This window comes from Corvus hawaiiensis, chromosome Z (assembly GCF_020740725.1).
Source record: "Corvus hawaiiensis isolate bCorHaw1 chromosome Z, bCorHaw1.pri.cur, whole genome shotgun sequence".
Taxonomy (NCBI): domain Eukaryota; kingdom Metazoa; phylum Chordata; class Aves; order Passeriformes; family Corvidae; genus Corvus; species Corvus hawaiiensis.
This window is the reverse complement of record NC_063255.1, coordinates 14,561,831-14,577,981: the sequence shown is the minus strand read 5'-3', so window position 1 is coordinate 14,577,981 and position 16,151 is coordinate 14,561,831. Positions and strand designations below refer to the sequence as shown.

The 16,151-nt window shown below is 43.9% G+C and overlaps 1 protein-coding gene across 4 annotated transcripts in view; it reads right to left on the bottom strand.

Annotated features, from left to right (window-relative positions):
- The window catches only part of PDZD2 (PDZ domain containing 2), a 140,030-nt gene extending 127,936 nt beyond the window's left edge, over positions 1-12,094 (bottom strand). For 3 of the 4 annotated variants that reach the window (XM_048290805.1, XM_048290804.1, XM_048290807.1), the window contains exon 1: positions 11,407-11,974. In XM_048290805.1, the coding sequence (XP_048146762.1) occupies positions 11,407-11,885 (479 nt within the window). In that variant the 5' untranslated portion in view covers positions 11,886-11,974. Of the gene's footprint in view, positions 1-11,406 lie in introns of all 4 variants that reach the window. The other variant, XM_048290806.1, reaches the window with a different exon arrangement.
- Positions 12,095-16,151: the final 4,057 nt, after the last annotated feature.

Below are 16,151 nucleotides of genomic sequence, written 5' to 3'. Positions count from 1 at the left end.
GGAAATTTGGAAGGCAAATTGGAGTGGGAAGGCATTCCAGGAAGCCCACGGCGTTATGGAATTATCAGAGATGTCAGGCATAGCGGCAAGAGAGCTGCAGTGCAGAGCACTCACCAGCAAGGAAGGCAGAAAAGGCAAGGAGAAGACTAAGTTGTGAGCCGTGGTGGTTCCTTCAGTACCTGCAGCCATGCAAGCATGACATTCCCTGGGCTACCCACGTACAGAGATCCCAGCACAGGGTGAACCAACCTCCCCACACATCTACAGCCCCAAAGAGAGCTCCTTCCAGCCAGGCAGAGAATAATCCCCCTGTGATTAAGCATTAAGCTGTCAGCTAATTTAGAGAGTGAGATCTAAACACAAGCCCTAAATGAAGGTGATGATGAATATAAGGTTCAAACACGAAGCTTCTCATGCAGCAGGGGAAATGAAACTAAGAATATTTAGTTTCCTCTAAGGTCTCTAAAAAATTTTCCCAGGAACTTGACATTTGCAAACTGCTTATCCTACTTCTGTTAAGGCATGGTTTAAGAAAAAGTCCTGCCTGGCCATCAGCAATAATTAAAAAGCAATTCTCACCTATTTAAGATTTTAAAACCTACAGAAGACCTCAGATTTTTCTTAGAGTTGCTATTATTCAAAAGCAGATGGCAAATCTTGCTTTGCTACCTAATGCCTGCTGGCTTTGAAGCCAATGCAAATACTGCTTTTTTATTCATGGGCCATTGTTTTCAAAATAAAGCACTTTTGGGAATAAGTGTTTTACTTCAATTAATTGTGTTTCCTGTTTGGGGAAAAACAAACAGGTTTATTCATTTAAAGAACCTGACAACTGCAGATTGCCCACGACTGTTTTTGAAAAAATTTTTTATCAAGAATGTTAATCCACAAATTCAGTAAATGTATGGGATTTGCAAGGTAATCCAATAAGGCTGTTATGGTGATTCTCCAAAGGACTAGTGACCATCAGGAGAGGAAAGGAGACAAAATTGTGAAAGGATTTCCCTAAGGCCATTTTAATGTTGCAATGTCAAGAGCAAATTTTTCTTTTAGTAATGTCAGTTTTGGAGAAGGAAGGAAGATAATGATACAGGTGACAAAAAAGGACTTTATGCCCAGGGAAATGTGTTTCAAATCCTACATCTGAGCTTTAAGGAAAACAAAACAGCCTCTATCTATACTTATCATTTTTATATTACAGTGACTAAAAATATCCCTTAAATTATATTATCGAGGTCCAGGGTGGCCACCTTTGATTCATACTAATTTTAGCAGCTGTTTATGTGGACAAATAATTTGAAAATTGTGCTGTTACTAATATCCATCAAACAAGATATACAGATTGTGAACCTGGAAATATATACATAAATTCTTAGGGAAATGAATAATAACACAATACCCTTCTGCTTCCTAGGTCTTATGAACCACTTAGACTTGGTATTTACATTTATCCTCTGCTCTGAAGTTCCAGCTACCGACATAAACTACAGCAACTAGTAACTTCATTCTTAGAGGACTGGCTTATAATCTTTTTTACAATTGTCACATAAGAGGCAGCTCCTAGAAGTCCTTGAAGCTACACGGGTAAAGAAGAGAGTTAGGTCTTCATCAGCAGTTCCCTCTTTGCATTCCAGAATAGCCAAATGGATCTAAAATGCACAACATATTTCTTGCTTCTTAAAAGGATTAGCTACTGCACTCTACAAGCCCAAGAATCAGATTATGTTACATATATACACATCTTAAAAGCATGTAAAGAAACAATTTTCACTGCTGTCTTGCAAATTCCTAGATAAGACAGGCGAAAAATTCCCGGTTGACAGAGCCCAGAAATTGCTTAAAATATTTATATGACATTGCCCTCTAGAGGAAACTGAGAAAAATCTGTTTTAGTAGAACTCTTCCACAGATGAAAACATGAAATGTTTTCAGCAGAACAATTAGTGTTCATTAGAAACCATTTTCAGTGAGAATATCACACACTGGTTTGGCTCTACTTGTCATCCATGAGTTTCAAGAAGGAATTTCCCAGCCTCTAGCCTAGGACTCTGTATTCAGAGAGATGGTACCACAAAGTTTACTGGTTACCACGTCTGTGTTTTTCTCTTCACTACCAGAATAAAAATAGCCCAGGCTGGGAAAAATTGACAAGCACTTAGTAATTCTTTAGTTATCATGGCAAAAAGAGACACTGGTCAAAGTGTATGAGCATGGGAAGGAAGACTTCCCTGACTTCTGTTTCATCGGATAGTTACCCTGCTAGCCTGAACCCATTCCAGTGATCAAGTAATGGCGTAGGAAACACAGTCAAGGTTATTGCTCTATTAATCAATTATTCGTTTTGTCAGTTGCTGCCTTTTTTAGAAGATCATCTGGTTATCTATAATACCTACTACAGAGAAGGGTTAAAACCAGACCTTGTCACCTTTTTAAACAATAGAAAAGAGTCTTAGGCATCAGCAGAAACAGTAATCTCCTTCAGTCACATTTCAACAATTCTGTTTTATTTTGAAAAAGCCTGAATCCATTTTCCATCTACTATTACCGCAGCCTGGTTCCTACGGTATATCACTGTGTCCCGCAGCCACAGTGAGGAGGAGGAGAGAAGATCCAGCAGGCAGGAATTGTGCAGCAAGATTGATTTATTTAATTATTTTACAAACTCTTTTATAGACTTTTTTTTTCATAGTCTAATTGGACAAAGGATCAGCCACCCCTTGGGGTGATTGGCTAAAATCCTAAAACATCCATTGTCAAAATACTTTTCTACTATACCATAAACAAGACTTTTCAAGGTTGCAGGTGGCTTGGTTGTTTACATAACACTGCTACCTCTTCTGTGAGAGAGAAAAGTCTCTCACAGACTTAGAAAATAGCAAGAAAATCCTCACTAGCAGCATTTTTGTACCTACAATCCACCTCTAGTTTCTCACATTCTTGTTAGAGAGACTTTAGTTGGATGGGCTTCCTGAGTCTTAAATGCTCTAGGGTGAAATTTGCTGCTAGTAATTGCCATTTGCCTTACTCTTGTCCTGTCTTGGTAGGTACAAGTATTCTTGAACTGCCCCAAATCTTGTGGCAATGCCTGCCAGCTTATCTTTTCCCTGTTACTGGTCTGTTAAATGTGTTTTCCTTTGGAGGATCAGGTGATCTTGCTGAACATCATACATTTCACCCAGAGAAAGCAGCAAGTACAGTGAATGATACTGCAGTCTGCAGTTGGTACATATGCCCTTCCCCTCTTAGCCCACATCTGATAAAAAGGAGACAGAAAAGTAAGTTTCAAGGAGCATGTGATACTGCTTGGAGCTGGAGGCAAGTGTCACATCAGCTAAAAAAAGCAATGAGTTCTCCATGTTAAAAAAAAATCCCATCCCAAAAGCCATCCACTGCAACAGCTGCCTCTGTGGTTATATACTTGCCTGTTTGCTGGTCTCACCTATGTTTACTGTATTTATCCTCTCACTTATGTTCAGAGATGACAGGTTCATGCTGACAAACCATCTCCCTGAGGCCGATGTTGAGCCTCTGCCTGTGGAACCATCTCCTGTTCATCATTTCTCAACCCTCCCCGCTCCTGCCCTTTCCAGTTGAGGCCTGATTCCCAGTGACAGGGGATAAGCTGGTTTTAAGATGACATCACTGTTAATGCTTTTAGCTCTGGAGGGTCACAGTTCAGTTCTAGTACATCTTCCAGGACAGCAACCATCACACCCAGAGGTTGGCAAGAAGGTATGATTATGGCCTGCTTGCAGACTAGCCCCAAAACATATCTAAGAATGGAAACACTGCTCACATAGCCCAGTGCTATAAGAAAAAAATATTTGAATTGAGGACTGAAGAAGCTGTACCTTTCCAGGACTCATGGCACATCAGTCAGTACAAGTGGAAAAGGACAACCTCCCAGGATTCTCACTGCCACTCAGTAACCTGGCTCCAGTGACCTCCTCCTCTTGCAGCAGCTCAGAACTTCTGTCTCAAGAAAATCAGTCTTTAGCCTACAGCCTGCTTTGTGCAAAGTTCTGGACTCCAGAATATGAAGAGAAATTCACATTTACAGTTTAGAAGACACTGTGAATGACTGCACATGGTAAACTGGTGTGTAAGGGCGCAAACATTACAGAAAGAGTAGGAATAATAGGCATGGAATGTTCCTTGCTTGTTTTATAACATCTGTATTTTTAATTATTGATAGCTAAAACACTGTTCTGTGCTAGCAAACACACTGCTGGAGAGGCTGAGAAAATAATTGATGCTGTGGCTGAAGGCCTCACCTGTTACTTGGCTGAGCAGTGGAAAAAAGCGACTCTATTTTGCACATTCCAGCAGTTTGCCAATTAGCTAAGTTCTGCTGCACCCTGACTGTACTTCCAGATGACCTGAGAGCATGGGATGCCTGCTGTGTGTCAGGCTGAAAATCCCACTCAGGATGTAAAAAGGATCCTGCTGGCACTTTGGTACCAGGGTAAATGACAAGGCACAAGGCTGACTCACCAAAACAGGTCATTCCCACAGTGGATGAGCAGGCAGGGAAGAGCAGGGAGGGCAGAGCTCCCTCCCAAACACTGGGCTTGCTCCCTTGTAATTACAGCATGGTCAGAACAGCAAATTAAATTCAGACACACAGCAATACATTGAGCAGCAAGATACAGATTTCTCATCAGAACTTTCACAGCTCATTAAAACAAAAACAAAGCAGAGAAAAACCCCTCTCTATAACCTCTGAAGTTTTTACATCTCCTAAGGCAACACCGCCAACCTCTGTCCAAGTCTTTGCAAGCCTGATGCAATGTCTCTGAAAAGCAAGCGTGCAGAGGCAGGGCTGGGAGCAATTTTGCGGATGACCCTGGGGATGTTGCCTAGTTATGTATGCTCCTAGGGATCACGATTTCCAGAGACAGGCCAGCTCTGTTGTTCAGTGTTGACAGTATGAAAAAGGCATATTGCTCCCTAAATTTTTGGACAAACATGCAACACATACAGGATGTGAGCTATTTAAATCACTGGAAGTGTTTCCATCTTTTTTTGGGGTTTAGATAAAATTCATCTGAGAAAGAAGATAAATAAGATGCAAATTTGAGGAGGATGAGGGGTTCAGAAAGTCTGTTGAGGAGGCAGTTGTAGTGATGGGATGTTGCAAATGACCATTGCTGCAAGGGTATGAGTTGTGCCTCCACAGAGGCTTAGCATGGGGACATTGAGAGGGATGGCAGGAACCAGAGGGTGAGGAGAGGAAACAGAGTGAACACACACTCAGATTAATAAAGCAAAGAGGACAAACCAGCTAAATGATCTCTCCTGAGTCTGGGGATTAGTGACCTTCTGTTTAAGACTTTGGCTCTTAAGAGAGGATTTGGAATAAAGCTCATTTCTTCCGAGCAATTTATTTCTCAACACGTGTGGCTAAGTCTGCTCATACCTTCCAGGAGACATAAAAGAAGGGAAGAAAAACGTATCTTTCTTAGTTTCTTAGTCCTGCTATATTTTAAGGGAAGGGAGAGGGAAGAATTTATACCCACTATCAAGTAGGGGATTTATATCCACTATCAGTGTAAAATACAGCAGCCATGCTTCAGAGGGGACTGCATGCTCCAGACTTCAGGAGCACAGTCAGACTCGGACTGTGCCTTGAAAATGTTAGACATTCAGAGGCTTTCTCTCATTTTGCACAGGTTGAGCACACATTTACTGTATCCCAGCTCACAGCAGCTCAACTGGAGGAGAAAGCACTCTGCCAAAATCCCTATGTGCTGCTTATTTTCCATCCTCAGGACTTGCACACCAGGCAGCTGGGAGGGCACATCAGCACAGACTTCTCATCCCTGCCCGTGATAACAAGCCCCAGGTCTCAGCCTCTGTGCCCTTATCCATCACTTAGCAGCATGAAGATTGGTAATATGATATAAAAAAGGAAACTAATTCAATTTCACAATGGATTGGGGGTATTTTTTAGGTCAGTTATGAGAACTCTGTTCCCTGAGACTGCATTTGGAGGCTGCAGTCTCCAGGACCACTGTATTTGTTTTTCGCTAGGCAGTCAGTGCTGTTAATATTTTAACAAGGAGCTCCCACAGAAATGTTTGCCCCTTGTCCAAGGGCAAACAGACAGGATAAATTTCCATCTGTTTTCCTATTAAAACAAAAATATTTTCGTACGGACATAACCAAGAGAAGGCCCTACTAACACCAGGCAAAGCAGCTGTTTATACTGAGCAGCACTTTGTGTTGGCAGCATTTTTGCTTTAGGAAGGAGGTGAGGAAACACAGTAAAGCAGAGCAATCGATCCATGCGACCTGATGCACCTGGAAGGTGGGGGTGCAGTGAGACAAAGCTTTCTGTGATGACCAGCGATGGTTTTCTTGGGGTGATTTTTCTGTAATAAAAAGGAAGTATAAAGGAGATTGCACTGCCAGGAAGATAAATCCCCAAAAACTTCAATGAAACACAGTCCCATCATAGGCACAGAAACCTGAACCACTCCCTTCCACGATAACACAGGCATTCATACACCCCAACACCCAACCCTACTAAGGAATGGATTTGTTACCCAAAACATGGCCTGAGGCTGCAGCTGATGTGCTGAGAGAGCACAGCCCTTGATCCTGGTTCCCACAGTACCCCATCCCCACACATCAGTCAGGGCACATGGAAGCATTTTGAACACACTGCTGAATAACACAGTGCAACAAAATCTTGTAGATGCTCCAGAGACAACTGCAGCTGCCAGGGCAGGGACAAAGTAGTCATGGCGAGGACAGCCAGCCTCCTGAGGCAGTGGCAGTGCCTCAACACAATATGGCAAGATGCAGTGCCCCATGGAAAATGCAAAACTGGAGCACTTGAATATCAAAGAGTGACCACATTTGGAGGGGAAGGATGTTCCTCCCAGCAAGAAAATATTTCTGTTGCAGGAGCAAAGCAATTTATTTTAAAAAAATAATTCCATCCAAACTTCTGAGGGAAGGCGATCTCAATAAAAAAGTGCCTTAAGAGGTGTGCTCTTCTGAAACAACAGTTTTCAAACCACACTCAGATTTTCAAGCAGCTCTTCTCAGACACAGCAAAGATTTTGCCACTCCCAGCTCCACAGCACGTGCACTGCTCTGCAGGTCCAGGTCTGCTCCTTGTCTATAGGGCTCACAGCAAGGGAACGAAGAAGATCACTCTCCTGAAGACCCCTGCTCAGGGGACAATCTGTCTCTAATTACAGACAGGGACTGCATATTGTGTTTCCAGCACCAGCAAGAACTTTTTTTTGACAAAGAACCTCAAGATTTCACCCAACAGAGACCAGGACTGTTACTGACTGCCACAGCAGGCAGCGCAAAGTGCTATGCACGTTTTGAGACCTGTAATTTTGTTTTGAATTTTCCTCTATAATCAGCTGCTAGCACTTACAGAGAAGCAGGTTTGTGTTTAGAATGCCCATATATCACACACCTACTAATAGCATTGACCTGTTAGGAGGAACAGGACTTTACCGTCATAGGTCTAGCTATCCTGGAGGCATGAACATGTGATGTGCAGTAGCAGCAAGCATTCAGAAAGACCTTGGCTCTACTGAAAACCCTCAGCTTTGGGTAAACTAAAAGCTTTGCCTTCAGCAGTGGCACTTGAAGCTCCCTCTCCATGGCAGACCTGATTCTTGAAGGTCTTTCTCCGCATCTTGGAAAATAAACTGATTTCCCTGACATTTGGTATGCCATATCTTGTGCTGCAGAGGAGTCTTAGCAACTCCCCCCAGGACACTGACTGAAGAGGAGAGACTAAGAAAGCACTGTGCAAAGGTATGGCTGTCAAAACATTTCTCTCTTCATTTTTTGGAAGTAGCTCCAGTTTGTGGGTTAAAAAGAAGCCAGCCACTTCTGACTGTATTCCCACATATGGCAATGTTTGGTAATTTTTGGCAATGAGAAAGATTATATTTTGAAGGAGTGGTTGAATTTTCTTAATGACAAAATTATAATAATATCTCATGTTTCTACCACACTGTCATCACTGGTAATGTATCTTACTCTGCTTTCTTCAAGAACGGTTTGAATTTGGAAATCTACTTAGCACTGATTTTAAAGATTAAATGTATATGGTAGCTGTGTCCAAGCACTGCAGCTATGCTTGATGAAATCCATAATAAAATATTTCAAACTGAATTATATTCACGACAAAATAATTTTTTTCAGTCCTCCCAAGACTTGCTCAATGAAGCCCCATTCAGTTATGCTCAAAAAATGAAGGATTCATCTGTCATCTGCAGAAATACTAACAGCCTCCCTCCAGTAAGTGAGTAATAGCCCAAAATGAGTAGAATAGTTCCAAAATACATAGGAAGTTGTTGTCTGGGGGAACATAACCCACGTATTTTGGAGATAGAGTTGTATAGACAGAAGATAAATAAACAGGCAGTGTTTTGACTAACCTTTATTCAGTACTCCAATACAGCTCATTTCCCTGCAATTGTGTTTGATAGACACACACAATTTGCTAACTCTAAAGAGAGCAATAATTTTCCCTCAGTCACTAACATCACCAAAAATGACACCACCTACATTATTCCTCTCTACTGTAATAATACCCTGTTAAGCGAAGAGCTTTGATGATTTTATTACTGCATAATGTTTCTCTAAATGAAAAGAAGAAAAAAAATAAAAGAAACAAATTCAGCAATAATCAACCTGTCTCTGCTGTTTACATGGAAATCATGTGGAATTTAAATAAATACCTTTTCTTTAAAGAAGTCATATTCAGCTTTCCTAGCAAGGAGAAACAGGTGAGTGGTACTCACAGCTGGCTCCTCCAAGAAGTGTTGTGCTGCTCTTACTCACTGTGTCTGACCCCAGCACCACTCCAAGACCTGAGGACCTGTAGGCACACCAGGCAGGTGCCAAAACAGCCCAGTCTGTCCAGAGCTGCCCAATCCATTACAGCTCCAGTCACCTGCCCCTGCATCCTCTAGAGGCTGACCACATCCATAGGACAGCCAGCAGGAGGGACTGTGTGCCCTCGCCTCTCCTTTCTTCTTGTCTAGTGTATTGGTTTAGCCTCTTGGAACAGGGAGGGTTTGGATGGCAGGTTGGAACTAGAGCTGAGGTTACATGAAACCCAGGGTGTGTGAGAACACTGCTGCAAACCCTGCTGCAGAGATGGGAAGTGGCAGAGCTGTGAGATCCTCATGCCAAATCCTCCACTGGTAAGGGAATAAATCAGGAGATTCCCTAAAGCATCCATGTGAAAAATTCCTTCCATCAGGCAAGAAGGGGCTGCCCTGGAACACTTGGCAGGTGAGGAATGAATATATAAGCAGTGATTTTGCTTGCCCAATCCAGCCTGGTGCTGCAGGAACTAAGGCACTATTTTAATTTCACTGACCATGTGCAGGCACCACTAAGTACATCACACCACAAATCACAGCACCCACAGCCCCTTGTATTGACATGGAAGTGTTTGTCACTCAGCCAGAGAATAATTAGGCAGTCAGAAATTCAGTCAGAACTACTATTTAGTGTGCTGTCCTGCCCCAATAACAACTTGAAAAACCAAGGGGCAAGGGCTTTGCTACTTCCACCATAGCAGCAATATGGAAATACTCTAGAAAAGCTTCTTCTTGGAGGCAGTCTTCCCAGAAGGAAGCTGATGTTGCCTTTCAGCCTGGTATAAAGCTAGACAGAACTACGTCCCTTCTGAGCACCCCAATGGAGAAAGCTACTGAAAGACTCTCAAAGCATCCTCAAGCACTCCAGATGAACAATGTGGGAACGTGGGGTTGGAGCTGCCAGCCAGCTTCCTGATAGGCAAAAGCCAGCCAGCTGGTAGCATCCTCAAGGTCCCAAACTGTCATCCATCAACATCGCCCTTGTCAAATAGCAGTCAACAGTAAGTTAGACAAGGATGCTTTGGATGCTGAAAATAAAACAGGCTTGACTAAGAAATGTCCTAAATGTTGGCTTAAATTGGATGTAGAATATTCTAAAATAGGATTTCAAGAACAACACTGGCCCCACACTACCAAAACGCTGCCATTGTAATGGCCAAAAAAAGTAAGGAAAATGGAGCACTTCATTCCCATTAGCTGCAGTCAAAGCTTGCTGGTTTAGTAACAGAGCTTTCCAAAAGGAACAAGCCCTAAATTAAGGCTTCAGGGACAGGCCAGAAAGGACAGATAACCAAATATTTTGGACTTCATTGGCTATTACCTCTCATTTTACATTATTAACAAGATAACATTATTGCTGCCCACTGCAAGCAATTCCCTTGTATTTAGAAACAGTGACATCTGACAAAGGGGAAACAGCAAACTAACTGCTTTTTGCCACAAACACTCTCAAATTTGGAGGTGCCACTGATTGATACTGCCATGGTACCAATATTTATACACTCATTGAATTACAGGCTAGGAATTACAGAAGGTTGTTTTCATACCTGTAAAACCACAGAAGGTTGAGTTGCCCAGCACCCACAGATTGAGGAGCCACTGCTTTTATCTTGCCACGTGGCAGAATTGGGAGTGATGGTCAGCCCAAACTCCTGCCATATTCACTGCCTGTTGGGATCACTTCACCAGCACTTCATTTCCAAAAGTGTCCATCCCCAAGATAGATCCCTTTTGGGAAGAGGGGGAGGATGTCATGCCCTCAGGTACATTGTAACCTCAGGTATGAAGGAACATTTACACCCTCATCTACAGCAGAGAAATGTTTTTGCCTTTGCAAAGGGTAATGTGAGAAAGTCTGCCAGCCCACAAAAAGCAAAACTGGGACAATAACTGATTTTACAGCATGGAATAGCTGAATTTAAAAAACACCACAAGAATAATCTATATCATTGCAAAAACCTTAATATTTTATTTGAACTCCTAAAGATTTCAAGTTTTCTGGGTCAGGAGACATCAGAAGAGAGCAAATGCATTAAAATCAAAGGGAATTTAATAAAATGAAGTTGTTCCAAACTGGAAAACACAAAAATGTCTTGCTTTGAGAAAGTCTCAGACAACATTTAGCTGTCAAAAAAGCTTCCCTCAATTGAAATAATTCAACAAAAATAAGAAGCACCTGTAAAAATACCTTCCAGTGCTGCTGCTTCTGTGTTCATTTTTGCTTAAGGAAACAGTTTTATACAAACCCAGGAAGGTTCCTGTTTTAGTGGAGCCCCTCTGGTGATTGCAACATAAAAATTTTTGACCCAATGACCCCTGAAAATTTTCCAGAGGAAGTGTGAGTAGCACATGTAGGCTAATTATCAATTTGCTTTTGTTACTTATTTTCTACAAGACCTTAAGAACGAACCCAGGTCTCTCTCATGGGTTGGAAAGCAGGGGTCAAAACCTCTGCTCCTGGACTTCCATTCAGTATCAACTGTGACTTGCACCAAGTGGCACCAGAGGCGGCTGCTGGTGGCTCCTCCACCCTTACCTTGCTCCAGTGACATCCACACCGACCATCAGCTGTCCATTCAGAGAAAGGATCTCATCTTTCAAGCGCACTCTCCCGCACTTCCCAGCCGGGCTGTTCTTCTTCAAGTCTGTCACCCAAATGCACCCAACATCAAGCACAGGCCCCTTATGCGCCTTCCTCTTCTTTCCTCCCCGACGCTTCTCCCCATAGTCTCCCAGAGCAGGGATATTCCCAAAGCTCAAGCCTAGGACCTCATTTTTCCGCATCTCTTGGGCCAGGTACATGGTGCAGATCTCCGTATCCAAAGTCCCACAGCTCCCTGGCTGCAGGTTGCTCTCGTCCACGGAGAAGTTGAGCTGGATGTACTCACTCAGCTTCTGGACGGCCGAGCGGCAGAGCTGCTGCTCGGCTCCCTCGGCCCCCTCCCGACGGCTGTTCTGCAGCCACTGGCACAGGAGGGGGAGGAAGACCCCCGCGTTGTCCTGTGTGATGGGCATCGCTGTCCTTGGGCATCCCCTCACGGCATCAGCCCCGCCTCCAGTCGGCTCCCTGGTCGTCCCCCGTGGCCCCCCGCAGCCCCTGGGGACATGCTGGAGTGGGGTTGCAGGTCCAAAGCAAGCTCCATCTAGTCTCAGGGAGATTTTTTGGGGGTTCCAGCTGACCAAGAGCACAGTCAAGGCAGGATGTTTGGTGTGAAGGCGGTGCAGCCGGCCTTAGGAACAGGGTGAAGTGTTTGGGAGCGCCTGTGGCTGTCCAGGTCTGCCTGCCGCCGGGGCCCCGCTCCGTCGGGAACAAAGCGTCCTTCCCACCACGATCACCACAGCTTCTCGTCCTGCAAGTGGAGAACAGCGTGGTTAGACCTGCCAGAGCCACTGCAGGCGCCCGGCAGCCCCAGCCCCGGCGGCCCAAGGCCGGCTCGCACGGCCCGGCCGCTCTCCTTCTGCGATTTACCACTTGAGGGCACCAGCTGCTCTCCTCAGCAAGGGAATAAAAGGTCACCATTAGCTCCTGACCCTCCCGGTGAAACGGGTTTGCGGAGCCCAGGGGATGCTCCTGCCGCAGCTCTCACCGAAGCAGGGGAGACATTCCTGCCAAACCCGCTCCAAGGGCCGCTGGAGGGGCACCGGCCTCACCGGCCACTGAAGCTGGCAGCTCTGCCGTCCACGCCAGTCATTTTGGGCTGGGATAGGCTTAAACCGGCCTCTTCCCGGACTCAACTCCCCACCAAGCTGCACGAGGGATGGGCAGCAGCAAACACGAAGGGTGAGGACACCAATGGGGTCCCTCCCTTAGTGGCAGCAGTGGCTCACAGCTGCCCTGTGGGTGAAGCATCTAAGGGACGTGACTATCCAGTTCTCTGGGAAAAGAGTTGGGCAAGTGAATTCTCCAATTTCCTGCAGTTTGGAGAGGGAGGCACACAGGCAGCCAGGAGGTAGCAGGAGCTGGGGGTTAGCAGGCAAGAGGGCAAGATGGGGGGGGGGGTTTTTGCCAGGATCATTAGGAACAAGAAAAAATCCTGACACAAGTCAAGGCTGGTTGACCGGATTCTTTCAGGGATTTATTTCCTAGCAGTGGATGCTGCTCAGTGAGCTGTGCACCAGGAAAGCTGAAGAAAGCAGCAGCTTCGAGCTTGAAGCACACAGGTCTGCTCTTGCAGATGTGTATAAAAGGCTTGTGTTAGGTAGAAAAGCTGTAGAAAGAGCTTACAACCCCAAAAGAATTTTCCTCTCACAAAATGCTGCTGCTCAGAAGCTGTATGCCAAGTTCTGCCACCTCCCTGGCTGTGGGCATTACCTAGATGGACAGGAGCGACCCCAGGAAAGCTCAGGCAGGAACAACAACAGATCAGGGCCACATGTGATGCTCCTACAGGAGGACACCAGCCTCTTCACCAAGAGGGTGATGTTACACTTATGGCTCTACAGGAACAGACATAAGCTTGGGAAAGGAGGAACTGGCCCCCTGCTTAGTGAGAGGGACTTCTGAGTTAGGCTCAGGGTAGGAAAAACAGGGAAGAAAAGGGAAAGAATAGAGACAGAAACTGCCCGGGCACAGGTCTAAAACAAGAGGTGATAACACAGACACAGACGTCACCAGAAGATAAGGTTAAATCCTCTGAACATCTTAGACATCTAATGCAACAATGGTGAATATGCGGGTTTTTTAACACAGCATTTAAGTCTTATTTAAGATCTCGTATTTAAGACAAAAGCAATGATTTAACTGACATGACTGGAACTTGGTGTAGTAAGACCTAGACCTGGAATACTGATCTAAAAATGCACAGCTTATATATGGACCAACAAAAAAAAAAAGTTAAGGCAGAATCTCTTGGCATACAGAGGATGATGTATATATTTTTTCTGAGGTCCAGAACACAGGGGGAGTGAGAACTGCTAATTTATCTGGTTAATAATAAAGGGGGAAAGCACAAAACAAAACAAACACAGGGGAGGGCACAACAAACCCTAAACAGCTGGTAACAGCTGAGTCAATGGTAATGGGAAAGTACAAGCATGAGATATCTGTTAGGAAAGAAAAGCAGTAGGAGACAAAAGGTCCTAGTGCCTTCAGCAACATTCTCATGTAACAGATGGGTCAAGTAATCAGCAGGGAAGTGCCTCCAGAGAAGGATGTGTTGGGGGTAAGAAGGTGGAAAGAAACTCGTGTAAGAATGCATGTAAAATCAAGGGATTGGGAACAGCAAAACAGAAATGCCTGGCTTCAGTACATTAAAAAAAAACCTGCTAGGCAAGAATTCATGGAGAAGACTTTAAAGGAAAAAGAAATCAAGGTGAGCTGTACTTTCTTGAAGAAACAATATTTTGTGCTTAAAAGGCACAGGTACAATAGCATCTCAATGCAGAAGGATCAGAAGACTAGGCAGCATCACGAGCTTTTCATTTTCCTCAAAGACAAGAAGAAAGAACACCAAAAGGTTACTGAGCACAAGTTAAAAAAAAATAGTGTGAACACATAGGCAAAAATAATAGAAACATCACGGCATAAAAATGAAATGAAACTTGCAGAAGATAAAAAAAATTACCCTTTCTATGCATATTAATACCAAGAAGATGGTCCAGAAAAATGTTGCTTAGAGAGAAAGTTACTGAAAAATGACACTGAAAGAGGCAACACTGGTTTGATTTTTGCTTTAGTCCTTGTTAAAATTACCAGCTGTGCACAGGGGATTAGTACACAGTGCGACACAATATCACTACAGAGGCATACTATCCTCGTCTCTGACAATTCCAGGATAAGAGATCAGTCCTCTGTCCAAGTCAGGTACTGCCAGTCCAGCAGAGTGGGACAAACCACCATTTAAATTCCCTACAAAACCAGGTAAAACCATCTCAGATACCTCCCTGTTAGTCACTTGTGAGAACTCAAACAGTTAAGGTGCCAGAATTAAGAACAACAGCAAATGCAGTGGCTGTCTTCAAGGGTACAAAGAGAAGCAGCAGAAGACTATTACGTCAGTCAATCTAGCTTCAATCATCTTTAAAATCTCCAAATCAAACAAAGAAACAGTTTGCATGTATGTGGAAGAGAACAAAACTATAAGCAGCAGCAGACACAGGAGAGACAAGAATCAAACCATGTAAAATCAAATTAATTTCTTTTCTTAATGGAGAAGTTGTTGGATGTCATTTATCTGGGCTTTATTATAGCTTTTGTCAGTGTCTCAAACAACTTTCTCATAAATATACTAGGGAAATATGATTAAATGAGACTACTATAAATCCATACCCAGGGAGTAGTTATTAATGACATTCTGTGAAAACAGAAGGACACTGTGAGTGGAGCTCTGCTGGATCTATATAGTCTGGTTCTGCTCAGCACATTCATTAGTGACCTGGACAATGAAAGCGAGTACACATATTAAATCTGCAGATTACACGAAGCTGGGAGTGTCTGCAGCCACACTGGAGAATGGGATTAGCATCTAAAATATTTTGGCAAAAATCAGAAAAACATACTCGAAAAATTAGGGTAAAGTTCATCAAGAACAAATGCAGAGTACTACAAAAGGAAAATGTCACTTAGATAGCATTGGCTATGTGGCAAATCTTTGGCACGAGATGCAGCGTTTCATAGAATCGCAGAATCACAGAATGGATTGGGTTAGGAAGGAATGTGGTCCCAAACCCCCCTGCCATGGGTAGGGACACCTTCCACCAGACCAGGTTGCTCAGACCCCCATCCAGCCTGGCTTTGATATTTTAGAGGGAATCATTGCTGTCAATAAAGTCCTGCTGTTGGAGAAAAAAAAAAAGGTCATTGTCCCAGGATGTATCAGCGGGGACAAAGCCAACACGGCATATGAAGTATTTCTGTAGCCACACACAGAGCTGGGAAGGTCTCAGCAGCAACACTACCCTGTTGGAGTAGAGCTCTGAAATTACTTGCCAGTCTTGAAAGTGTAACTTAATAGGAAATACTCAAGAAATTAGGGCCTGCTAGTCTAAAAAGGAGAAAGTATTGCAGGTGGGCTGTGATACCATAAGCTAAAGGTCCTCATGTACTTTAAAATGCCCCACAGTGACCAGGAGGAGAAGAGCAGTCTGTTCCTCTTGTCCATGATGGAGTAATGGATGTGAATCACATCCAGGTAGGTTTAGGTTAGTGGTTAGATAACACTCAGAAGGATGAAGAATATCAAAGCACTGGGGAACACCATCTCAGGTGCTGACCATCATGCATGGTCTCTGCAGAGGGTCAGATATCTGCCATGAACAATGACTAGAGACACTGTCTCTTGG